This window comes from Prinia subflava, chromosome 8, assembly GCF_021018805.1.
Source record: "Prinia subflava isolate CZ2003 ecotype Zambia chromosome 8, Cam_Psub_1.2, whole genome shotgun sequence".
NCBI classification, from domain to species: Eukaryota; Metazoa; Chordata; class Aves; order Passeriformes; family Cisticolidae; genus Prinia; species Prinia subflava.
Window position 1 is genome coordinate 16795126 of NC_086254.1, and position 27166 is coordinate 16822291.

The window sequence follows — 27166 nt, forward strand, 5'->3', positions numbered from 1 at the left end:
AAAAGTGAAAAAAAAGAAAAGAAAAGCTTGTTATAGCCAGTTATTTAGAAAACAGAAGACACACACAAGACACAAAAGGTTTTAGTGTTTGAGTGCTGAGGAAGGTGGCTGAAGGCTGCCTCCCGTGTCCCCCCTAGATGGCAGCTGAGCAGAGGACATTGGCTTTGCCTTCTGCTTTAAATGTCCCAAGATAAGCAGAAATATCCATTTTCCAAGGCTGCTTAAACTCTTGTCCAGCCTGGGTCTCTAAGGCTGAGTGTTCCTGATGTCTGAGGGAAGCAGAAGCCCTGCCAGAGGGTTTTCCTTGCCTCACCCACCGTGCCACACCCGAGTCTGCCCTGGCTCCCTTCCACAGACACAAGTCACAGAACATATTAACAAACTAATGTTAAGATTTTGCACTTTTGCAGGCCTTTCTTTGCAGAACGTGCAAGGTTTGGAAGGCCATGAAAGCAGAAGAAATTGGAGAACTGGGAAGTCCTGACTGCCCAAGGATCTGCACTCCCTGACATACAAGCAACAGGTTTGTGCCCTGGAGACAACAGGGATGCTTCAGGGTTTCACCAGTTTACTAATTTAAAGCAGCTGTAAATGAGATTAAATCTCAGCAGGTATCTTCTATTTATCAGAAGGGTCAAGGGTTCACTCTGAGGTTAATAAATTCACTGGAATAAAAAGGCAGCACTCAGGTGGCTTCAAGGAAAGCACCAGATCAAACCGAGCTAAAGAGCAAAGGCATTCTACCAGGATGATGAATGTATTAAAAATAATCTGCCTGTGCATTACTTACACTTCAGATCACGGTCACAGAGCATGATACAATTCTAGTTTACCTCTCATTATTTATGCTGAGTGATTTTTTTTATTTGCATTTGCCTCAGCTGTTATGATAAAACAGGGAGGTCAATCTCATCTGCGTTCGTGGGATTCAACAAGCCATTCTAATTCAACAAAGCAGATGAAGGATCTGCTTGTAACTTTGCTTCACTGAACAAGGAGACATTTATGCAGGTGTGTAAAAGCTACATTAAACTGGAGCTATGCTGAAGCTTTTCCACTGGTGGCCCGCAGAACTAAAAACTTTTATGTAGAACCTTTGCCAAACCAAGCAAGAGAAAAACCAGGTGTTTCCATGCCTTGCTGTCCAGATCCTGCAGGACAGAGTCAGAACTGATTTCTCCAGGGCCAGCAGAGATCTGGGCAGGAGCAGTTGGTTATCACTTTACTGGAGAACTTGTGAAAGGTCTAATATGAACAAATCAACTCCAGTTGCCTCACCAAAGCCTCTGCTTTCCCTCTGCCTGCAACAATGCCTTTCTTTTGCCAAAGAATACTTAAAAATGAACCATGGACACCTTTCCTCAAGGTTGGGTCAAAGCAGACAGCCCCAGCAGTTTGTGAAAAGGATTATTTCTTGGGTTAGTTTTTTGTTAAAAGGTAGAACTTACAAAACTTGTTTCATTTTTGCAGCTATCAATGGAAGTGTTTTATCAGTGGTACTCAAAAATAAATCCACCTATGCCCTCCTTGCACACACTCTCACACAGAGAACTGGCAGATTTAACAAGTACAAAAACAGCTCCTGAAACGTGAATATTAAAAGATGTCACGTTGCCACACACACAAAACAGCAAACAAAAAACAAACAAGAGAGACAGATGGACAAGCAGATGGGGAAAGATGGAAAACTGACAAGAGCCACAGAGCTGGGGTACATCTGTTGGTGGAGATGGACTCCATGGGCAGAGGCACCGAGGGGTCACTCCGGAACATTCCCAAGTGCTCTCCGGCGATGGCTGCAGGGACGTGATGCTGGGGACATCCTGCAAGAGCTGTTCTTCAACACCAGCTTTGAGAGGCTCCATTTGCACCATCGTGGCGACAGCAAGAGGCTGCCTGAGCCACAGACCCTGCACCACGTGTGTGTGGCCTGAAAAGCTGTGTCTGCCAGGGCGGGTCTTTCCTCCTTTGCCAGTTGTTGCTTTGAGGAGCAAACCCTCAGCCCCCATCCCTGGAGTTTCCCCTGAGCTCAAGAGTACCATGATCCAGGGAACTTGTCTGGATGGGCACCAGCTTTCCTGCTGCCATTCCCTTCATGCCAGCTGGGCAGCAGAGAAGACCGGGAGGGCTCGAAGTGGAAACTCCAACCATTCCTGGTGTAAAACCCAAAAAACTGCAATGCCCCAATCAGCAGCAGCAGGACCAGCACCCATCAGCCTCTCCTCTGCTTCAGGACCCGCTGCAGTCTCTCCACGCCCCCAACTGCTCTCAGGTGTCAGTGGCAGCCCCAGGCCTTACCTGATCTCAGCTGTTTTATCCTGCCGTTGCTGGCGCTGGGGTCCACGGGCAGGAAGTCCTTGAACCAGGTGATCTCGGGGTCGGGGTTGCCGCTGGCCGCGCACAGCATCGTGGCCGTGCGCGTGCGCTCCACCACCTTCAGCTGCGGCCCCATGTCGATGTTGGGGAAGCCGGGGGGTAACTGGTCCTCTGGGGGTGCAGAACAAAGGGGAGGCCTTCAGCAGGTGCCAGGGTTCAGAGGAACCCCCCAAGGGAAGCACCTGGCTGAGATCAAACACTGGATGCTCCGAGATGGAAAACGCGGGACACGGTAAGATTTACCAGCTTGCCCATTTTGGGTGACTATTTCAATGTCCCACAAGATTCTACATTTAAATGCAATCTTTAAAAACCCTTTGGGGAATAGCAGAATAGAATTAGAGCTTTGTAATGGAATCACAGCCTTGGGAGGCTGTGGCATGGAATCTATCCCAAAAGCAGGTGAGGGAACAGAAGGGAAATAATGGAGGGAATTTAAAAAGGGTGGGATTCTTAAAAAATGAGCATCAATCACAACCAGCTCCCCACTGACACTGGGGTTTGGGTTGGAAGGGACCTCAGAGCCCACCCAGTGCCACTCCTGCCATGGCAGGGACACCTCCCACTGTCCCAGGCTGCTCCAAGCCCCAATATCCAGCCTGGCCTTGGGCACTGCCAGGGATCCAGGGGCAGCCACAGCTGCTCTGGGCACCCTGTGCCAGAGCCTGCCCACCCTCCCAGGGAGGCATTTCTTCCTGGTATCTAATATAAACCTGCACTCTTTCAGTTTAAAGCCATTTTGGTGCATTTGAAGCACCTCCAAACCAGAATTTTGTATCATAAATTGGAGCTGCTCACACACATCTTTAACTAGGGACTGACCCAGCCCTCTGAGCTCCCTGGGCTGTGCTGGGGCACTGCAGGACCCCCCAAACCGTGGGTTCCTGCAGCCCCCAGCCCCCTAGGAGTGATGTCAGGCCAGCACAGGGACTGTGGGAATTGCTGAGCCTGTGCACAGCTTTCAGCCAGGCTTTAATGGTCCTCCCTCCCCTCCTCTCTCTCGGCAGCCGTGGGAGGGTGAGGGCTGGAGCCGCATTGGCTGCAGATGACATCACTATTGATCCCTGCTTTTATCCTGCTCCCCGGTGAGGCTGCTCCACCTGCCTCCAGCCCCTGCCCCTTCCTTCCAGGAGCCAATTAATCCACAGAGGGAATAACCTGTGCCTGGCGGGGTGTGTGTGCACATGTGTGTGTGAGTGTGTGTGCGCTGGGGGAGGCCGGGTACAACCATTATTACCGAGTGTTTCTAATTAAACAAAAATGTTAATCTTGCAGCACAATGTGCAGAATTCCTCTGAGTTTAATTAAAACAACTGCGACGAGAGGCGTGATCAGATTTGAGGATCAGATGAGCAGAGGAAGCATCTCTGAACATCACAGACTGCTCCGACTCAAGTGCTCACATTTCCTTCCTGTCAGGGAAGTAAAGCTCCTCCATCCCCTAACAGCTGGGTTCCCTGTAACAATGCAATTACAACTCACTGCAATCCCCACCAGACACGCACACCCGTGCCCTGCCACCCTCCCCATCCACCCCCAAACACCCCCAGACCCGGCCCCGAATAAACAAGGAATGGTTCTGGTTGTGAATTCTCTTTCTGAAAGCAGCTCAGGCAACTGCAGGAACAAAAGAACCAGACACAAGCTGGAGATGCTTCAAGGGCACATCTGGGCAGCTGCTGCTGCTGGAATCTGCTGGCTCACGCAGGCAAAGCCTCTCCTGAGGTGCAGCTGCCATAGGGAGCATCCCAACACCTTGTTCACCCGTGCCTTAGACCCAGCTTTCCACAGCCCTCCCAAGCTGGTGCATCACCTCAAGGCCTCACTGAGCAAAGGGGGGTGAGAAAGAACAGGGGATGCAGAGAGGCAGGGGAAGAGAGAGGAGCACTTCAGCTGTCATTTATAATAAATCCCACCCAGGGACACGTGCTGTGCCCGGGGACGTGCCTGGACCTGGCTCAGGCTGCCACACACAGCAAGGGTCCCCAGCCCCAGCCAGGGGACAGGGCTGCTCTGTCCCCTTGTCACTCTGGAAGGTGGCAGCCATGGGTTTAGCTAATTAGCTGAGCTGGAAATGAGGATGATTAAGGAAGATAAAGCGGGTGTTGCTGCTGCTCTTTTTCCCGCAGGGTGTACACAGTTGTTTAATAATTTAGAGGAGGAGGGTGTGAGCGTGAGCAGACGTGCCATGGAGTCGGTGCAGAAAGCCAAGAGGATGCTCTGAAAGGAAGAGGAGGAGGGATTTTTCACTCTCCTCTGGAGATGTGGATGCTGGCTGGTCTCTACAGTCAGCTGTCCTCATTCAGGGTGGAAGAAGCAAGAACACAGAGATGGAGCAGCTCGAGTGACACAAGTTTTAATCAGGATCAAATCAAAACCCAGCACTCTTGAACCCATCCCTGTTCCTTTCATTATGTTTATGAACACTTGAGCTGCCCTCTCCCCAGGTATCCTGGCACTATGGGCCTTGTGAAATTACATCAACAAGTTATTTCCACCCGTTGTCTGTGGACCTGTCTCAGGTCTCTGTTATTGCCCAGCCAAAACAATTTTAATGCAGGGAGGGGACTCAGTAATGTGCTCTGTCTGTTGATTCCATTTCTTTGGAGCTGAAAGTTTCACTATGAAAACAGTAATAGCCTAACAATGCTATTAAGATTTGTGGGCCCACAGGCAATAAATGCACCCTTAGATATGTGTGCTGCACCCCAAAACAGTGCAGGTAATGCCTGTGTTCCTCCACCAACGTGTCCCCACATACCCTCTGTCTACAGGCATCTCAGTTAAAATTACTTTGATGTTATTCAAAAGCTACAGAATTAATCTGCTGTCAATGTCACCCAATTTTCAGGTCACTACAAGAAAAGCAAAACAAGTCAAGTTTGAAGAAAGACTGCCAGGAATTTTCTAAATGACAAGGTAACATTTCAGAGGGGGCAGCCTCCCTTTCCCACGTGCTCTCATGGGACTCTCTGCCGAGCATCTAGAGCTGCTTCTTGTTTACCTTTTATGATTTAAAGCCAACAATTACAAAAAACCCCCGAACAAACCAGAGGGATCTTGCTAGAACTTTACACATTCCCACACCAGATGTGCTCTTGAAGTAGGAAATGTGTGAGGGAGATTTCAGGCTGGAATTGTTAAAGAAATGTCTGAATACTTCATGAAAGGAAACCAAGAGGGAAACACTAGAAGCTGTGAAAGTCTGTCCACAGCAGCCCCTGCCTCCCGCAGTGAGCTCGGGTCCCTGTCCCCGAGCACACTCAGCTCTGACAAAGCCTTCACTGCACCAGAATCTCCCAGGCTACTGAAGACGTGGAGGGAAAGGGTATTTTGCATACAGGAAGTAATAATCATTATCATAATTATGATAGAGATGATAGAGATGTAGACACAGACAGAATCCCAGGATGGTTTGGGACAGAATGGACCTAAAGCCCATCCAGCTCCACCCCTGCCATGGGCAGGGACACCTCCCACTGTCCCAGGCTGCTCCCAGGCCTGTCCAACCTGGCCTGGGACACTCCCAGGGATGGGGAGTCCACAACCTCTCTGTATCCATCCCAAGAGATACAGATAGAGACATAAATATCTTCCTTGGGAGTGGGCAGCTTAGAGAACCTACACCAGCTGGGTGCTGGCGTGCCTGTGCCAACCACCTTCCTTCCTGCCTCAGTTACAACACAAAACAACAGCAGCTGGAGTCAAAAACAACTGGAAAACGCTTCCCAAATCTGCTTGCTTTCTTTTTCTCTGAGCTCTGCAGGAGTCAGGTTTGCAGGCACTCTGTCTAGCCAGCTGTGAAAAGAACAGCCAGTTTCCACAGCCCTACCAAAGTGGGATCCCTGGAGAAGCAGAGCAGGAAGGACAAACGAGGCAGCAGAGCTGGTGTGAAGGGACTCTGTGAGTTGAACAGTGTCCATCACAGCTCTGCTTCTCCAAAGCTCCCCAAGGTTTCCTCTCCTGCAGTTTCCTGTTTTCAAGTGAAGGCGTGTGGGTTTCTATCGGGGTCTGATCCAGGAGTAATCATGTGCATAAGCAAGAGGGGTTTATGCTCAATCCCTTCAGCAGCTGCATCTAGTAGGGAAGAATGTATTGTTTTCTCTTCTGAAACGAGGAATTATTTTCTGTGTTATCTGCTGTTAGGAAACTGCACTGGTGTTGAGGAAATGCTGCAGTGCTGGTGCAGGAAGGTGCCCACAGGTATGTCTGGGATCACAGCAGCACAGGCAACAGGCTGCACAGCTACCCCAGAGCCCCCATGCAGTCTGCAGCAGCTGGGGCCAGGTTTGCACTCTCCAGAGCGTGCCAAGGTAACAGGTTCTGCAAATGACAGCTCCCATCCATCTCCAGGCTGAGGAGCAGCCGTGGAGCAGCCCCCTCTCTCTGCTCAGCATCAGTTCTGCAAGTGAGAGCAGAGACAGAGAGGAGGAGGCTGAGCAGGGAGAGAAAAGACAAACAGGAGAGTGGGTGAGTGCAGAACAGGGGAGGAACAGGAGAGGAGTAGATGCCAACATGCTCACTTTGTCATTGTGCAGATCAGTGCATTTGGCTTGGTGCTTTTAACTTTCCCAGCACTTAAAGACGCAGATAAAGAGGAGACAAACTCTGCTGTGTGAGAACTAAGGAGTGATGAAGGATGGAGTAACTCCAGCTGAGCAGGGAGGGGGAGGATATGCTACAAAATCTGCTTCCCTGGTGCTCTTCAACATTGCCTTGGCCCACCCTGCAGGTAATTCCTGCTCCCCAAGTTCCATGAACGGGCACCCCCAGTGCTCCAGGAGACTCCAAACCAGGTCCCATCAGGCAGACAGAGCAGGGGAGCTGTGAGAGCACAGGCACAGCCAGAATGTTCTGGTGGGATCAGCAAAGGCTGGAAGCAGTCAGGCAGTGGGAAGGTGCAGCCCCTGTGCTGTCAGCTGTCTCTGGCTGACGTGGATGATGCTGATCCCAGGAGGAAGAGCTGCACAGAGACACGTACAAAGAGCCCTGGTCCCTCAGGACCCTCCCTGAGCACAGTTCACTCCTATTCCAGACTCTACAATTCCCTGACAGGAGGCTGTGGCTGGGGGGGTCGGGCTCTGCTCCCAGGCAACCACAGAGGAGCAGGAAACGGCCTCAGGCTGTGCCAGGGGAGGCTCAGGTTGGACATCAGGAGAAATTTGTCCATGGAAGGGGTGGTCAGGCCTTGGAAGGGGCTGCCCAGGGAGGTCTGGAATCCCCACCCCTGGAGGTACCCAAGGAACAACTGGACAGGCCCTCTGGGTGGGGGACAAGGCAGGGATGGGTCAAAGGTTGGACTTGGTGACCTTGGAGGTCTTTCCAGCCCTGATGATTCAGAGACAATGATCCCACACACTGCAGCTCACTGCTGGGGACACTGCATCAGAACCCCTGAAGGCAGCTGGAGGAGAACCTTCCCTTGCCACTGCTTGAGCTAAATTCAAGGGGTACAAACTGAACATGGCTGCAGGGGCCCTTCTCCCAGACTGTCACAGCTCCAAAGGAATTCATGGGAATAAGTGTGAAGAATAAGCTGCCACCCTCTGGGATATCCACAGTTAGACACACTCCTGTCACACTGCGCCGTTCCAAGCTCCTGACAGCTCCATCCCACCACGTTCCTCCAACAGAAGGTTAAATGCCATGCCAGGCACAGGAGCTGCACACACGTCTAAGGCACCTACACAAATCTGTCAGCATGACTGGACCACGGGCCCCCACGCACCCAGGCAGCCAAAATCTTGACAGCACAGAGCCCACAGCAGGGATATTCCCAGCTAAAAAGGGAGGCTGGGGGCTCTGTGCCCTTCATGTCTGGTGTTAATTCCCTGCTGCACACTGGGGAGCCACACACAATTTTGTTCTGCACTATGAAGGACGTGCTCGCTGCCCGTTCAAACAAAAGGATTTAAGCTGCTCCCGGAGGGAACACTGGAATTGCTGAAGGAAAAGCAACTGGCCCATAGGCAGAGCTACCCCTTGGCCCTTGGCTCCTGCCTGGAGCTCCTGGAATTGTTTTTAGTCTTGTTCACCGCAGAGAGAAGGGCTTTTACTGCTGGTGCTACTCAAACCCCCATGGCTTCATCCACAGCCAAGCTGAATTCCCCTTGGGAGCTCTCAGGCAGTTATCCACCATCCCATTCCTGCCAGGATCACCTGCACTGCCCTGTGGCTTGGAGAGAGAACATCACTGATGGGTGTTCCAAACCCAAAAACGGGTCAGTCTTAGCACCCAGCCTCGCTCAGTGCTTCCCACACTGATTTTAGGGATCTCCAGGGCAATAACAGCAAACATCCAGAGGCATCCAGAGCAGCAGCATATTGTTCCCTCCCCCACATCCAGTTCAGGGAGCATATTTCAAACAGATGACATGAGGGAGGCATCCATGTAAACATCCTCTGCAACGGGGACAAGTGGGAAAAAGAACCAGAACAAAATGGAGAATGGAATTGTTTTCTTGGAGAGTGCACAGAGCCAAGGGCCTCTGGGAAGAGGGGAGAAGCCCAGAAAGGCACAATAGGTATCCTGCACAAGGGAAAACGTTTACATTGCTACTGAATGTGTGAAAGGCCATGCAGATCCATAATCATCCTAACCCCAGCCCATTCAGTGATTCCTCAGCAAAGGTTTTCCCGGAGCCACATTTCTCTGTGTACAACGGGGAGCTCCTGGTGCTGTTCATAAATCTGGGGAAGGAATTTTTGGAGGGGAGGAAGATCATAAGAGTCATAGGATAATTCAGGTAGGAAGGAACCCCAGCTCATCATCAGTCAAACCTCCTGAAGTGGCCCAGTTTCTCACACAGCAGTTTTATGTCTCTCTGGGGTAAGAACAGCAAACAGATCTGACGGGTCAGAACAAACCAAACCAAACCAAACGCAGGAGGACTTTGTGCCTTAGCCATGAATTTTTAGCAGCCTTCCCAGCCAGCTGCAGGCCCCTTCCCCGTGGACTGGGCAGGTTCCTTACCTCGGAGGACGGTGAGCTTGGCGTGGACAGTGACCTCCCCATGGGGGTTCTGAGCAACGCACTCGTAAATGTTCTCGTCCCGGGGCGTGCGGAGGGGCTGGATCCGCAGGACAGCGCCTGCACTTTCATCAAACTCAATGGTCTGGGAGGCAAAGAGACACAGTCAGGGCTTCTGAGGAGGCAGCAGGCACAGCACACACCCTCTGCAAGCCCCCAGCAGCTGCCCCTCAGCCCCACACGTCACCAGCACGGGCAGCCTGGCTCTCCAGCGGCCTCGAGGGGACAGAGCTGTCACCAAGCCCTGCCAGTGACCACTGAGCCACCAAACCCCCAGCGTGCATCTCAAAGGCTCTGAGAGAACAAGCCACAGTGGTGGGGTGTGGGGTGGGTGTTCGGAGCACAACTGGGGTGAAGGAGGACGAAACAGGCCAAAGGAAAACAAACCAAAAAGGAACCCCCGCCTCGTTCCTCCATCTGCAGGGGCAGCTGACACCACAGAGCTCCTCTCAGCTCACAGCTGCCTGGCAGGGCTGAGTCCCACAGCAAATTCCACAGGATGACCTCCCAGTCCTTGCTCCTCCGCTCTCATTTCTATCTAAACAATGCCAATTGCTTGGGTCTGGTTGCCAACAACTGCAATTTAAAAACTGCAGTTTACTCCAGACTGTTCCAGGGTTAAAATGCTGAGCCACGGGTATGAAAGGTACATTTCCAGAGCAGAAGTACCACCAGCTTAGCTGGGGTTTCTTAGGAAAGCAGGAAGTTATCCAGCAAGAGAAAAAATCCAACAACACCAAATAAAAAATTTCAGTAACATAATTGAGCCAAGTTCTCTCTTGCTTTGGAACAAACCCAACTGTTGACATGGCCAAGAGCTTGCATTTCACTCCTCCTGCTGTTAAAACTCCTCCCCTTCCAAATTTCCCTTTATTATCAGCTCTGAGAGTGGCTGAAGAGGAGCAGGGCCTGCACTGTGTCAGTCTCTCTCTTCACAGAGACACCAGAGTTCAAGGACGCCTCTCACCTCGAACCTCTGTGAGTTCACTTTCTTCCCTTTCTTGTTCCAGGTGACCCTTGGCTTCGGGTCTCCAGTGGCTTGGCACACGAAGGAGGCCACCCCTCCCGACACACCAATTTGGTCCACAGGCTTCTTAATGAACACAGGGGGACCTGGAGGACAGAAAGGAAACATCATCAGTGGCAGTCACAAAGACAAACCCTAATAAACACGGTTTGTAATTAACTGTATCGTTGTTGCTGCTATTCTTAATGATCCCAGTTGAAATTAAACCTCTTGGCCTTTTTCAGAACAGCCTTTACCTCCATTTTATATATGAAGTAGCTCCAGCAGAAAATGATTAAAGGTCTGATCCTACTAAGAGATTTCAATGTTGCAAAGCCTCTTTTACTCCTGAAAAGTGGACTTTTAAATTGTTTTGTACAGGGGAAATCGCCCTTGCAAAACCCATCTAATGAGCATCACCAAAAGCTGGTAGAGCTGAAAACAACACTTAGAAACAGTGAATTACACTTACAGCTCCTTGGAGATGACCAAAACACCAAGGAATGGGGAGATTTATAGGAATATTGCCAGGGAAGGGGAGAAGGTGGGAGAGGGAAGGCCCTCAGAGCACCCTGCAAGGGTGGCAGGAGGGGCTCTGTGACCGAGGGAGGTGTCAAGGGGCTGCTCGAGACAGGACACCGTGGCCAGCAGCGTTTGTGCAGAGCCCATGTTGCCCTCACCCACTGGGAATCCTCCTTCTGTGCTCTAACCTGTTTTCCTTGCACTGTTTCCTCTCATCTAGTTAGTTTAAAATTTATTGAAATATTCAAATCACAAGGCCACAGCTGTGTTCAAATAAAATCACTCAGATCATAAAGTTGCCGTCTGTTTTCTTGAGAAAAGCAGAGCACGTGACTCTGAAAAGTGTGTATTTATCTGTTCATACTCAAGAGTCTATAAAATAAGATGCAAACAGCCTCCCACAGAGCTCAACAGGAGGACAAATGGCAGCTGGGGAGAAGTCTCCAGGGTCTTTTAGGGGTCGAAAGACAAAAGGAAGCCTTCTCCCCTTCCCTGCCTGGCATGGCCAGCAGTATATAAATAAAAGGCACTGAGCAAGCTCATGTGATGCAATCAAGCATTTGTTTCCATGCTGGAGGTAAATACAATTTGCTGGAGCTGTTTACGTCCCACCGAATGCTGTGTGTACAAAGCACCGCATTTATAAATATCCAAATCTATATTTAGAGGTCAGAGTCTTCTTTGCAATGTTACAGCTAAAGGTTATCAAGCAAGTCCCACTGGAGGAACTGGCACTGGGGGATCTGTCTTCCATCTGAGAAAGGTAAAACCCGAACTTTGCTCCAGGCTAAAATATAAATGCTCACTCTGCCCCCGACTTCCTTCCTCCCCTCACCTCCGCTCGATATCTGAAGAGTTTGCAGAAGTCAATTCTGAAGGTACAGCTAAAAACATCCAGGGCTTTTAAGAACACTTTATTGATGCAAGTTCATTTCCTAAAATAAAAGCCCCTAATAAACCTTAATGTCACGTATACATTTAAATGGGTGCAGGCTGCATGATGAGAGCTCAGCCGAGGAGAAAAACAAGGATCTATTTCTGTCCTGGAGGAAGGGATGGTGCTCCAAAAACCACTGAATCTGGAGTCATTGCTCAGCATCCCTTTTTGGGGTCCTGTGTTGCCTCAGTGTGGGGTGATGGGGGAGCTGAGCTGGGGCTTTTCCTGAGCTCCTGCAATTCCCAGCTGCTACAGGGGACTCACACAAGGAGCCAAACAAAAATCCCTGCCACACAACCTATTGGATTTTACTACTCACTTGGAAAATGGGTGAGAATCAGAGCTGAATTGTTGATTTGAAAATTGCCCGAGCCTCTGAGCTGCAGATTTGATTCCTCCCACCTCGTGCTCTCCACCTCTGCACCCCCAGTCACTGCAGCACTTGTCTGCAGCCCACGCCCAGCACTGAGCAGCCCTCTCCCCTCTGGGGAGGAGAGAGCCACTGCCACCAACAGCCACGGTGCTGGGGACCCAGGGTGCTGGGGACCCAAAGTGCTAGTGATTCAAGGTGCTGGGGACCCAGGGTGCTGGTCATCCAGGGTTCTGGTGACCCAGGGTTCTGGTGATTGAGGGTGCTGGGGACCCAGGGTGCTGGGGACCCAGGGTGCTGGTGACCCAGGGTTCTGGTGATTGAGGGTGCTGGGGACCCAGGGTGCTGGGGACCCAGGGTGCTGGTGACCCAGGGTTCTGGTGATTGAGGGTGCTGGGGACCCAGGGTGCTGGTCATAAAGGGTTCTGGTCATCCAGGGTTCTGGGGACCCCAAGCTGGAGCCAAGCCCCCCGTGCTCCCTGGCACTGCCTCAGCTCTGCCGTGCCGGGCCCAGCTCGAAGGGAAACGCACGGGGAGAGCTCTGGGAGCCTCCACGGGCAGGGACAAGGGGCCATGAGAAACCCTCCCAGCCCACTCGGAGGGCCTGAGGTGTTTCCCCTCATCTGCCAAGATTGCAGGACCACGGCTTTAAATAAATAAATTAATAAAAACCAAAGAAACGCATTTTCCAGACAACCTACTGACAGTCCAGGGGATTTTATATCACTTCAACAACCTCCCCTCACAGATAACTGGGAACAAGTCAGGTTTGGAAAGGCTGAGCCTGAGTTCCATCAGTCCAGTAATCACAGAGATAATCTTTTCCCCCTTTCTCTGCTTGCAAAGTAGAAAAACCCATTTTTTTATGCAGTATTAAAATACGAATAGAAAAATCTGGAGCTTAAAAGAATTTTCCTACTACAAGAGGCTTCCTGCGGGGTCTGGGTCTCCAGAGGGAAGGCTGAAAAGACCGGATGGCTGCTGTGTACCTGTGATCCTGCTCCAGACTTAATGGAAAGCCATCAAGTCAAACCGAAGCTTTCACTCCTGCCCACCGCCCACACACTTCCCAAAAACAACAAGTGCCACGCTGGAGAGCTGCCACGGACTGCAGGGAACAGGGACAGATCCCTCCTGCCCCCCGTGCTCTGCGGCTCCACCGGCACTCGCCTGTCCAGCCCTGAGCACCCCTGAGCATCCCTGACCATCCCTCAGAACTCCTGAGCACCCCTGAGCACCCCTGAGAACTCCTGAGCACCCCTGAGCACCCCTGAGCACCCCTGAGCACCCCTGAACATCCCTGAGCACCCCTGAGCACCCCTGAGCACCCCTGAACATCCCTGAGCACCCCTGAACACCCCTGAGCACCCGTGAGAATTCCTGAGCACCCCTGAACACCTCTGAGCACCCCTGAGCACTCCTGAGCACTGTGAGCACCCCTGAGCACCCCTGACCATCCCTGAGCACCCCTGAGCACTCCTGCCCCAGGCCCCACACACGGAGCAGCTCCTGTGGGATCCTTTTCCCAAATCACAGCCTGGGGAACCATGGGCAGCACCTGCTCCAGAGGGACACGTGCTGCTGGGATTTGGGGATTCTGAGCAGACTTTGGGGAAAAGTGCCAGGTGAGGAGGGTGTGGGTCTCCTCCTCATCCCCCAGCCCACGGGTGAGGGCTGCACACCCAGGCAGTTCCTCACCAAACATAAAGACTCTGCTGCCTCCTCTCCCTGATCCTCCTTCCTCTTCCATGTGACACCAAAGCAGGGAAAGTTTTTCAAACACAGTCATGTAAAAACCACCCAGCATCTCCCTGCCAAGGATACACGGATGACACAACAGGCTGAGAGGCTTTGCAGCAGGGAAGCTGGAGACATGTAGGAGTGGGGAGAAGGAGGGGACATCTCAGCCTGTGAACCCAGTGTCCCCCAGGAGGGGCTGCCACGGTGGAGAGCCGTGATGGACGAGCAGCGAGGGAGACAGCCCGGCCACCATATGCCTGTCTGAGACATCAAAACCAGAGACAGGGAGAGGGGTGGAGAACCCAGAGGTGGTTTGAGGAGTGGGAGACAGGCAGGAGAACAAATGAGCTTCACATATCTGAGCTGACAGCTGATGGGAGCAAGGGGAGAAGAAGAAAGAGCCAATTATGGATGTGCACCATGTCCTTGCCCTGCCCACACTGGGACAGAGCTGGCTGCTCTCCTGGGGCCCTGCAGGTGGGTTATGGAGGGAACAGGAGCCTGGGGAGGAACTGAGGCTCCTTGACACTCCACAGGGCAGGAGCAGCTTTCTCCACAGCACCCAGAACTGCTGCTCCCTCCTGAGCTCCACCTGTCAGCTTTGGGGCGGTCCAAGGCAGAAAGCTGCTCCCACAGGGAAGGGGACATGTCCCCTTCCACTCACTGTCCTCAGTCTGGCCCCACAGGTGTCAAGGACAGGCTGCAGGTCCCTGGCCATCAGTGTGTGTTTGCCCAGTGTGTGGGACACTGTCCTCAGTCCCCCAGGCTCCCCCTGAGGGGGCTGCAGAGGTGCCTCTGCAAACTCCTGACCCCCATTCCAGCTCTCTCCCCTCATCTCCAGCCCCACAGCAGGGACCTGGTGCTGACTCAGGTGACAAACCTCACCTGTGTGCTTCATACCCCCATCACCTTCTGCCCCCTGCTCCTGCCACCCCCAGGAGAGCCCCTCAACAATGGGCTGCCATAAAGACAAACCCACTTGTTTTCCATCTGGCCTCAGCACAGAGCAGCGGGAGCCTGCCTGAAAGGGCCCCTCGCCCACAGCGGCAGCAATCCGCAGAGACAAAAGAAAGGCAGCCACAAAACACGTATTTTAGAAGGTTTTTCCCCATTTTTGGAGCCCGGGTGCCCGCTGGCAGCTCTGTGGAAGCCCACGTGCCCATCCCACCGGCCCACACAAAGCTCCAGCTCCCCCCTCGCCGGTGACGAACCCTCCTGATCCCCCCCAGGCTCTCCCCCACCCCGAGAGCCCCAGAGCAGCAGCTGCAGCAGGGGCACACAGGCAGGCCGTGCTCCTGCTCCTGGGTGTCCCTGTCCCTCTGCCCATGGCTCCCCTCTGACCTTCACCGTGGGTGCTGAGCCCCTTGCTCCCCTCGGAGCCGCCCTCCTGGGACCGTGTCCGTGCACCAGGAGAGGCAGAGACAACTTTTATCCTCCTCAGAAACATTCAGCAGAAGAAAACTCACCTTTTTGTGCATACACCCCCCCACACACACCCCTGCACCTTTGAGAACAAAGGTAGAAGATGAGACCATGGAGCCACTCACAGGTAATGTTATTTTGCTTTTAGTTGCACAGCCCAGAGCGCTCTTTGGGGCTGCAGATGATTCCCATAACTGGGATTCAGATCTGTGGCTCTGGTGCGGGCTGAGCTGACCTTGGTGCAGCCCTGGCTGGCAGGAGGTGCCAGCCCTCATCCCTCACACCTGCCCGTCCCTCCTGCTCCAGACACCTCACGCAGGGCATGGAACAGACCTGCAGACACTCAGCACCCGCCTGGCACCGAGCACAGCTGCACCTCCCCAGACTGAGACAGAAACAAAACAACCACAAAAACCTCACAGCAGAGAACCCAGAGACCTTCCCCAACAGGTGCTTGCTTCTTGGGGGAGGAAGATAAAAATTGAAAGCTACACAAAATTTGGAATTTCCCAATATCCAAGCCATGTCAGATGTCTCTCCCTGTTATTTCTCACCTTCTGCTAATTTCCAAAGCAACTTGGAAGAAATCTGATAGCCTTCCCACTGCTGTGCACAGGATTAAACCCCTCTTCTTCTCCTCTTCCTCCTCCCTCTTCCCTTGGTTTCTGGGCTGGAGCTTTCTGCTGATCTAGTGGAGCTCCATCTCCCTTTTCACAGCTGCTGATGGGCTGGGGCTGGGGTGCAGCCATGCTCCAGGGTCTGTCTGCTGCTTTAGGGAGCAGTTTTACACTGCTTTTACACTTCTTACAGGTGTGCTGTGCTGTGCCTGTACAGGGAGATCCGTGCCCTGAACTGGAGGATGGGGATGGGAAAGCAGAGCAGCGAGGGACGGGCACAGCCGAGGAGCAGCTCTGCCACCCCAGGGACAGGGAGAGAAAATGGGGAGCAGAAGGTGGGAAGGATGGGAGAGTCAGTGGGACTGAGAAGACATCAGCAGGAAAAATGGCACACAGTGGGATTCTTGGGGCTGACGTGTGCTGGGCCTGCAGTTGGACTTTGATGATCCTTGTGGGCCCCTTCCAAGTCAGGATATTCCACGATTCTGTGCAAGAGAACTGGAGCAAGCTGGGGAGGATGGAGGTGTTCAGAGCCAGAGCAAGGAAGTGAAGATTAGATGGAGGAGACAAACCACGGAGCAGATGAAAACAGGAGAGAGCAGCCAAATTTGAGACAGATGGAGAGTGGGGAGCAAGGATGCGCTGTTTGGAATGGGTCTGTGTTCCACAGCAGCGGCGTTCGGCAGCGGGGGAGCTGCAGACAGGGGTAGAGGCAAGGAAGAGAGCTCCAGAACTTACATTTTTCTTCAGGACAAGTGAGAAAGCAGCAAATTGGGAGAAGGACCGGGGAGGAGTCTCTATGGAGACACTGCACAAGATTGAGGACACCCCTTGGAGAGGTCCTGCAGAGACTCTGGACCCCGTGAAATCCAGGGTTTTATTGACAGATTTTGCACTTTTTCTTTCTGAGGGCTGTTTCTCAGTGCCTCACAAATAAAATTAAAATGAGGGTTTTCTGACAGAACAAACAAACAGGGAGTGAATTATATTCCATTTCCCCGTCAATAACTTCTCCCCAACCCAGTCGTCTTATCATCATAAAAAGTCCATTAAGCAGTAATTGGGGAGGCAGAGAAGGCAGGGCTGGTCCGGGGAACAGGAGCAGGCTCGCTCCCCAACTGGCCTTTTCTGGGAAGGCAGACAGGATAATTATAGGCTTCAGATGGAGACTTCCTCTTACTGTCAGCAGCTCTTGGCTCCCTTCAGGGAGACGGGACTGGCAAGGTTGGGCAGAGGAGGGTAAAAAAAGATCAAGGATGTTTTTTTAGAAGTGAAATATTTCCACCTGGCTATTCCCCCGCTGCTGAGCCACCAAAGCCCTTACCTGACTCAGAAAAGCTGGGCTGCCACAGGATGCAGCCTGTTCCCCTGCGGGCATGGGGAATGTCACCTGGAGGATCACCCCCTCTCCCCTCCTGCAAGGCCCCAGAGGAGGAAGGACAGCAGTGAGGGATGGCACCAGCATGGGAGTTAACACATGCAGAAAATGGGTGAGGAAGATGAAGAACTCATTTAATACACTTTTACTACACTGGATGCCCAACAACCCCAACCCCTGTGCCAGCTGCCCCCTCTCCCCTCGGCCGGGCTGAGGCAGCAGACCCTTCCTGCCAGCACATGCCAAGCTGTTGTCACATGAGGATGGTAATTTGGGGATCTGGCACATCCACACAGCCTTCCAGCTCCTGTTTGCAGTGCACTGGGATCCAGACCTTTTGGAAAGGAGGTATGAGCCTGCAGCACTGGGGCAGGAGGAGACTGAGGCTACCAAAAATCTGTTCCTAGTTCTGACATCCAAGGTGAGAAAAGCCATGTTATCCTGCCTGCTGGAGGGGAAGCATAATCCTTCCTCCTGGTCTATTTAAACTGCTGGTTTTCAGGGATGGGGCCTTTCCTTATCACATGGGAGCAGCCAGCTGGGATGAAGTCATCCCGTTCCAACAGGACTCCTCCAGGCTCCCACTGCACATCCCTATGCATGGAAAGGATCCACCTCTCTCCATGGCAAAAAGGATGAGTCCCAGCTCCAGTGACTGGCACCTTGATACAGCCCCGGAAAAGATTCTTTAGCTGATTTAGTGATTTATGCAAAGGGACAGGGCACGTGTAGTGATACACACGGGATGCAAGCTGCTTGATGGGACAGGACAGGGTTGTGTGGCCATTCCCCAAAGATCCCCCTCAGCTTCCCCACTCCCTTCCCTGCCCATCCCGATGGGGAGCACTGCAGGTGCCCCAGCTGCTGCTCTCTGCTTCCCTCCCTGGCACCACCCAACCCGAGGGCCAAGGAGTAACTTGGTGGGAATGCAGGGGGCCTCAGGCCGGGACCCTCCCTCACCTTCTGGCACTATGAGGAGAAAGCTGCTGCTTGTGAGCAGCAGGAGCTGAAGGAGATGAGCACTGCTGTAATGGAGGGTGGCAGCCCAGGATCAGCCAGGAAGCTCCAGCAAGCACAGGAGTGCAGCAACGTGGCCAGCCAGGGCCCCGGGGGGACACGAGTGCCTCCCATCAGCCGTAACAGCGCCTCATCCCAGATCTGTCCACAGGTCCCATAACAAGGCATAACAACCCAGAGCAGAGCCAGAGACCCAAGGAGCTGTCCTGGCAACTTAATGAGAGCCCCTTGTCCATCAATGCCAGCAATCCCAGGTTGTTTGCAAGCAGAAGCTCGAGGCAGGGAGCTCTTCCTGCCCTTGCCATATCGCTGAGACAGCGTCTCCTCCAGCCGTGTCATCGATATTGGCAGCCTGGAGCAGCCTGATCCAGCACCTACCTAGAAATGACCCAACTAAAAAGAATTTGCCTCTTTGCTCAACTTGCACTGCTCTGTTTGAGTCACTAAAGAACCAGAGTCCACAGGGGATACCAGAACATGAAAAAACATTTCCTACGGGACAACCCTGCAAGAAGTGAAAGCTTAACGAGCCCAGGCCCAGCTCCCAGGGGACAATCCCACCTTAATCCAGCCCAGCCGTGGTCCTGCACCACCACAGAGTGACACAGAGTCAGCAGCAGGGGGGAACAAACTGCTCCCAGGATGTGACCAGGGAGAGCAGCTCCACTCCCTGCTCAGTGACACCCAGGGAGCTGCAAACACACAGGGAAATCCTGCAGAGCTGCAGGCACGAGCCCAGCCAAGATGGGCCAGCTCACACGGGCATGAGGGTGTCTTCTGGGATGGAAGGCACACCAGGGAAACAGAATATGTTTGATAAAGCTCTGCTCTCTTAGTCTGTAAATAAAATCTGCATTACCCCCACCTAGGGCTTCTTTCCTTCAGACAAGAGAAGGAGGCTCTTGGTCTACAGGAACAGGGTAAGGTGCAATTCCTACAGCCCAGAACTGGGGATGTTTTCAAAAGATCATTACACCATTCCTATCCGACCTCTGGTGAGAGACTTCAGCCCACATTTTCCATGGAACAAAAGGAGATTCTGGATATACAAGCTTGAAACACCTGGGACTAAACAGTATATTAGGAGCCTGCACTGCTTATTGAAACTGGGATGTTGAGGGAGCTCAGGACTGGAGATCTTGAAAATGAGAAACCAAGACCTAATAAAGCCATGACTAATGGATGAGCACAACCTCTAACAGTGATGAACTTCGACTCTTACCACATGAGTCATTACAATTTCTGTCTCTGAACCACACTACTCATCATTCAGATTTGTAGCGGGAACATCAACACAAAAGAATCAAAAAAACCCCGAGACTTCAGCAGCAGTGCTGAGCACTGACAGCAGTGGGAATGTGATGAATTCAGCTTTGGGATAACTAGAGATTCAGTGAGCCAGAAAAACAGTGCAAGATATGAATGAGAGAGAAATGGAAACATGGAAAAGCAGCAGCAACACCTTAAATTCTAACAAAGGGGGTAATTGAGGAAGGTGAGCTTTGCTGGAGTAGGACAGTTCCTGTTCATGTCTGACACCTGTCAAGGGATGCTTCTTACCAGGAGGCTGTCCTGCAGCCCCTCCAGGCACCAGGAAGGAGATCCCTCTCCCTTTCATTGCCTCAAGTGGCAGCTACTGCAATTAATCACAATTAGCAGCTCTTAGAAGAAAAGGGGTGTATCACAGTACTCATACGGAAAAAAACACACAACCTCCTCAAAATCAAGCAGATCCTCCCCAAACAGACAGACAAAGGAAAAGGAGAGCTGGAGGATCTTCCTGGCTCCCTGGGAGATCACTGGAGCCAATCTCAAGGTGATCTCTAAGAGCTGAACTGAAAAAAACCTTACACCATCTTTTCAGAAATTCATCCAAACAAATCAAAGTCCAGGCTAAAGATTTGTAAGGGTTGGCACTCCTAGCCACACACTCAGACTAATTTATTAATAAATCCATGGATTCCAACAGAGGTGAGGGAGGATGAGGACACAATCAAATTAATTTGACTTTATTAATTAAAAAAACCACCAAGTTTCATCACCCCACCACTCTGTAGAGGTTGTGTGAGAGTGGGGGGAGCTATGCTCATTAATTATGCAGAAAATGCAAAACTATCATCCTCTGAATGAGTTTAAAATAAGGAGAAACCCTTTCAGAATGGGGAGAAATTACTCCCCAAGGCAGCTGAAATTTCTCTTGCAACTTCAAAGGACAATAAATTATTCAAATCACTCGCGCCACTCGCACGCTCTCTCACTCTCTCCCCTTCTCAATTTTATGCTCCTGAGTCAATTAAAGATTTGGAGGACTCAGAGAAACTTTGTAGAATGCTAAACCAGTTGCAGCTCCCCTTATTTTTTTTTTTTTCCTCTTTAAAGCCTTGCTTTTCCTCTCGGCCTCAAAAGGAAACAGAAATGACTCCGTGCATTGCAGATGAAACGCGCGGCGCTGGCTCCACCACGCCTGCATGGAGCGTTTCATGTCTGCAACCACCAGGACGGGACATGCTCAGGGTTCTCTATGCAACGTTCTGTGAAAACAGGTCAGCCCAGAGCCCCTCCTGTCAACGCTTTAAATCATTCATCCCAATATCCTCTTTCAAAGTCAAAGCAGCAGACATTCAAAATATATTTGTATTGCTCTCTCCTGGCCGTCCTGGGGTCTGGGCGAGCCGTGATCGCTGCCCCCTCTGCTGCTCTGGGCTGTCCCTGGGACAAACCCCTCGTGTCTGCTCAGGGTGTGCAGGGGGAGAACCCAGGCTGGAGTGACCAGACCCCGTCTGGGGCTGATCAGACCGGACAACAACACGGCAAGAGAAGTCCTTGCTCAAAAAAGCAACTCCAGGCGAGTAAGAGGAGGGTTGGGAGGGCGCAGTCACAGAGTGAGGATGCGCCCGACTCCCTGGCCTGCAGCCCGAACCTGGTTACCTCCTTGCACACAGCAGATGGTGTAAAACGTGACTATTTTCATGAACTTTAACAATCCCCAAAAAATTAAAGGCAGCTGCAGTGCACAGAACATCACAGCTTTCTAAGGTGGGAACTGGGACCAATTATGTTGCAAGAGAACATCCTTGACTGGAGGGGAAGAGTGGCACAGAGTAAATAAAACTGTTCTTGGGAGATTGTGTCTCACAGGCCAGCTCGAGCCCAGATTCCATCCCACGCATGGAGGAACGACATTCCTCTGGTCGAGCGTCCTTGAAAAACACTCTGCTTGCCTTCTAAGAATAATACTGGGCTTGCCAGGCCACAAAAAGGAGGAATCCCTCACGGATTCCCTTCAGTGACCCAGGAGATTCATACTGAGTTGGTCCTGGAAAGACACAAGCACAGAGAGAGAAGAAAAGCCGATGTGACCCAGGGCCTGGGAGAGACTCAGGAAAGATCCCGTCCTTCCTGGCAGCACGTGTAAGAAATGTTGGTGTGAGAAGGACAACCAAGGGGAAAATCCTAAAGAAAGAAGTCTTGGCTTCTTGGCAAAGCCTGACACAGAGGAACAGCCCCAGTTTTGGCATCCAGGTATGCAGACAGACATTTCCTCCATCCCAGTCCTCTGCAGGTGACATTTTCACACAAGCCACTTGTTTACACAACAAACAGATGCTCTTTTCCCCTAACTTAACCATCTAATGAAGCTGAGCAGAAAGAGCCTCTGGTTGGGAAAAGATCCTTCACCAGGAGACACCCATGGCTGGGTCCCAGCCACCGTGGCTGCCGCTGTCCCCAGGTGCTCCTCAGCAGAGATTAATTTAACGAGCACTCGCAGCGTGGGGCACAGCTGAGACCTGGGAACTGACAGCCCCCTCTGCCCCCAAGGAAGCTCTTTCAACAGATGATTTATTTCCTCTCCGGGTCCTACAGAAGACACAAACTTTCCAATTTGAGTTATCTTAACAAAGAAAAAAAAAAGAAAACCAAAAAGAAAAAAGAGATACATCACTTGATCCAGTCAGGCAAGGTTTAATTTAATCAGGCACTTAAACAAGGTGACATAGAAGCTTAATTCAGTGTCCTTGAGTGAGACAACAACCAGTCCAGAACCCTCAGCAAGATCGCAGCTGGCAGACGGGGGAGGCAGCGAAGGAAAGGGCAGCAGCAAGGACAGGGAGGTGTCCCTGCCTACAGAGGCAACTGGAGCACGAGGAACAGGAGCAGCAGGTGGATCTGGGCAGGGAAGCTGTGACCTCAACCTTCCCAGGATTCAGCTGCTGTCTCCCCCCGTCAGACTCCTCTCACTGCAGGGACAATGTGCAACTCCAAGTGAAAACTCCACCACCCTCCAGTCGACCACAAAACCTTCTCTATGCTCCCACCTTAAATTCATAAACTCTGCTCCCCCTCCAGCCCACCCACCAAGAGGGAAAAGCCTTTCTGCAGCATCTCCTGGGCTCCTCAGCCCCTGCAGGTTCCCTGTCCTTTTGGGAGCCCAGAACAGGCAGGGTCTATGACCCAAAGCTTGGGACAGCTCAGCCTCGGCACACTGCCACACCTTCCCGCTCCTGGGGCAGCGCTGCTGCCCTGTCCCGGATCCACCTCAAACACTTCAAACTGGAGCAGCTTTCCCCCACCAAGGAGGGACTTCCCTCCCACTGATGTCGACTTAACTTGTGCCTATCAAGTCCTGAGATGGAGCCTCCTTGAGTTTTACTCCCATCTTACCTGACAACTGCTGTCTTGGCCAACAGCAGATCAAAGCCTGGACCTCCAGAGCTAAGAGCTGTGAGCAGTGCAGCAGGGGCTAATCCTGCAGGGATGAGAGCATGGGAGGGACTGCTCAGGAGAGGAGGCAGCTACACCTGTAGGTGGCTGGGATCTGGATCTCAGTGAGCCAAGCCGTGCTGCCAATCCCCAGCTCCTGCCCCTGGGGGCACAGAGCACACACCTTCCATGCCACACACCTTAACAAGGCACCAGCTCCCCAAAACACAGCCTGACGTGCACCTAGAGAAGCTCCACTCCCATCCCATCATGTGTTTTCCATCATCTCTATGAGTCCCACATGGTGCAAACCTGGCTGCTGTCTCTGCCAGCCCCAGGGATGCTCACGGAGCATGAGAGCCCCCCTCACATGCACCTCCCATGAATTACTGCATAATTCTGCAAATTAATGATGGAGCAAGGGCAATTAAAAGGGAAGAAAGCCAGGGTAATGCATCATAAAAGGGGCTTTATTCTTTTATTTTGTCAATTGCAATTTAGATTTAATTATTTATGGTAATACTTCAGAGTGTGCTAGTAAGGGTTCTATACTGTGATTTATAAAAGGAAGGAAACGTAAGTAATAAGTAATGTTCCCTGCCCTTAAATCTTTGCTGGGGTGGAGAGAGCCACGCACCAGCCTTCTGTGTATGCAAAGTGCCAATTAGCAAAGTGCTATTGTAAAACACAAAGGTTTAATCAATGAGAAAAATCCACTTGAAAACAGTGAGCATGCTGATTCCAGTCAGAAAAACGGCCACATTTCCATGCAGTAAATGGCTTTTTATGTGCAACTGAGGAGCACTTGGAGCAGGCCCATTGTTCCTTCGGGTGGCAGAGGAGGGCAGGGAGACCTGAGCACTGCCCTTGGCCAAAAGCAGCTGTGCCCTGCACAGCACGGGCAGGAACAGCTCCTGCCCAGACACACGAGGCTGGTTCTGTGCCCTCACAGAATGAGAAGTTTTAGGGTGCTCTCCACAGAGGCTTTATGGCTCAGGCTGGGTGCATGAACAGGGAACAGCAAGGCTTGGTGCTGTGCCCAGGTCCATAAGGATTTGGGAACTATTCCTCTCCCCAGACTCATCTCCAGGCCTCCTCTGTCTCTGCCTCCTGCTTTCCTCCCAGCTCCAAGGGACACATTTGGCTGTGCAGCTCCTGGGGAGGCCTCCCCTAACTTCCTGCAGCAATGCCAATTCATGGTGCTCACATGAACAGCAGAACCCTTAAGAAAAGGATAATACTTTCCATTTAATGACACCACTGAAAATAATCATGGAATTAGTAATTTCCAGTTCTATGGTTGCTTTTGACCATATGGAAGAAACAAAGAAAATGTCCATATGCAACTAAAGAAAAAGAGGAAGAACATGTCTGTGTAACACCTTTCAATTATTGTTCTCTTCAGCTTCCCAAGGAGGAACAGCAGGCAGAAAGCAGTGTGGTGCTTTGGGTTTTTAATTTAAATGGCAGTTTCCTTTAAATAGAATGCTCCTGCCACAGAAAGATTTAAATCACTGACTGAGATCAATTAGCCTCGGAAACAAGGGAAGTATTTTAATGGTCCTTTGATTGCAGAGGCCACAGCTCCTCCAGAGCTGCACTGGGAGAGGAGGCAGGTCCCAGCTCAGCCCGGGCTCTGCTGCACTGGGATCTGCTCCCTGCCAAGCTGGGAGGGGGATGCAAACCCCAGAATCCCGGGGGTTTCCCACCTCCAGTGTGGGCTTCCCATCACAGGAGGGGCACCAGCCCCGTGTGCCGGGGGCTGCAGGGCCTGGGGGAATCAGGGCAGGAAATGGGGTCAGAGCCGTGGCTGAGTGGAAGCTGCCAAGGGATTACGCGGACGTGGCAGAGCCCAGGGCCATCTGATGGGAGAGGACAGTGCCAGGACAGAGTGACAGCTCCTCACACGGCTCTGCAGCTGTGACAGACAAAGCTGTTTGCTGTTTGCAAGGCTCAGTGGGGAGCACACGGACCAGCTCGGGTGCTGCTGGCTGAAACAGGATTTCCCAGGGCTCAGGAGCCCTCCAAAGCCGGGAATGATCAACTCACTGCCCACTCATCCTCCCAGGCAGAGAGCAACAGCTACAGAGCAACTCGGGCAGCTGGGAGCAGGGAGCACCCCAAGGGCACCGGGCAGGGAGGTGCTGGCACGTTCCAAGAGCAGAGACAACACCTGGCCCAACATCTGCACGACAGGCAGGCAAGAGCAGCCCCGTCTCTGCAACCTGCAAAGTTCCTGCACAGACATCTGTGAGCAGCCAGAGGAAAAGAAGCACAAACCTCACAGTTCAGGATCCAAGGACACTGCAGAACTGGAGGAGAGGGAAACCTGGCTGCAAGCAGCAAGGTGTCTGCAGAGCAGTGACAGATTTCAGCAGGGCTCAGGCCACACCACTGGTGCATTCTGTGTCTGACCAGCACCAACCCTTCCTGAGGGCACATTTCCCCAGAAGGGCTCCAAGCAGAGGCAGCACGTGGGATCTCCCAGCTCTGCTGGAATCTCTGAGCAAACCTCACCCCAAAGATGAGGGACAGCAAGAGGTTTGTTCCTTCCCAGGAAAATGAGAACCACAAGAGACCTGAGGTGACACAGCCATGATTTGGAGAAGCCTTGACTCTGCCGTGCTCATTCCCAGCACTGAGCACACAGACCTCGCTGTACACTCAAAATTCAAATGGACCCCAGTTTTCACAGGCACTCGGGTATCACTGGGGATGAATCAGGGCTCTGCTTACCCAGAGGGGCTGCAGAGCTGCAGAGCACCTGAACTCTCCATCCACGCCTGCAGAGCTGCAGTTTGCTTTGCAAACTGAGCCATTTTGCCAGGCGGTGTTACAGGAAAACAGTGGCAAGAACAAGACCCTGGAGCCCTGGCTCCAGATTTCCACTTATTCCCCACTGCTGACTGCACAAAGAGCCAGCAATGAAGATCCCAGTGCCCCCTTTCACAAGCCACCAGAGCCACCCTGAGCCCACAGAGCAGCACCCACTGACTCTGGGTGTGCTCATAAAGACCCTGCAAGAGCATTGGCTCCAACACCAGAGTAGGACCTGGATAAACCCTTGGGCAAAAGGCTCGTGGCAGTTCCCTGCCAGACTCTGCACTGCTGCTGCCAGCCCAGACCGAAGCTGTGGGTCTGTCTGGACCCCATCTGAGGCACAGACAGACCCACAGCCAATGCTTCACCCCACAGGGAACCTCCCGGAGCCCAGCTCACCTCCCAGGCTTATGAAACGAAAAAGAATAAAAGAAAACATTATCTTTCTGCACACGAATGTTCCTCTGCAAAGAGGGATTAAGCATGAACCCAGCAAAACTCAGGAGAGAGGCAAGGGCAAACACATCCCCAGCTGCCCACTGCAGAGAGGACAGAAAGCGCCGATCCAAAAACATCTCCAGCAAGGAGAGGCCGTGGATCCGTTCAATCCGCGCCAGCGCAATAAACCCTGATAACGAAGTGATTACAGTAAAAGCTGTCAAGGGCTACGCTGACCAGAGCAGCCCTCACCAGCTTCAAGCAGCTTTGCTGGGGAGGAAAAGAAAGTCATAATTCAATCAGCCTGGAAAAGTCTATTCCCCACTGATCCCAAGTGATCAGCCTTCATGTCGAAGGAACATTACATTCAAGTCGCTGAAGATTTTCACGGGTTTTTTTTCCCTTCCCCTTTTCATTTTTTAAAGCAGGAATTGAAAGGCAGCAAAGATAAAAACTGTGTTGAACTGGAACTCGTTCACTCAGGGGAAGGAGAAACATAATATTCTTTCTTGAAATGCTGTTTGGAATCCAGCCCCAGAAAGTAACATGACAATGGTCACCAGTGTCTGACAGAGCCTGAAAGGCAGGAGAGGACAGCATGGGCGAGCTGGGTGCAGACGGGGCTGGGAGAAGGTGGGAGAAGGCTCTGGCAAGACCTGCCAGGCAGTTCCCTCCCTTCCCTCCAGCTCTTTGGCAGCCTTGGGGGTAACCCAGGACTCAAAGCAGGCTGTGAGGACCCAGCTGCCCTGTGTCCCTCCGAGGCGGGGCTGGGAACAATAGGAAGGCACTGGT

General features: G+C 52.1%; 1 protein-coding gene across 8 annotated transcripts in view; it reads right to left on the reverse strand.

Moving 5' to 3' along the window:
- PTPRS (protein tyrosine phosphatase receptor type S) overlaps nt 1-27166 on the reverse strand; it is a 142044-nt gene that overhangs the window by 64152 nt on the left and 50726 nt on the right. For all 8 annotated transcript variants that reach the window (XM_063403602.1, XM_063403603.1, XM_063403601.1 and 5 more), the window contains 3 exons: nt 10374-10519; nt 9350-9491; nt 2299-2487 (listed from right to left, as the gene is read on the reverse strand). In XM_063403602.1, the coding sequence (XP_063259672.1) occupies nt 2299-2487; nt 9350-9491; nt 10374-10519 (477 nt within the window). The remainder of the gene's footprint in view (nt 1-2298; nt 2488-9349; nt 9492-10373; nt 10520-27166) is intronic.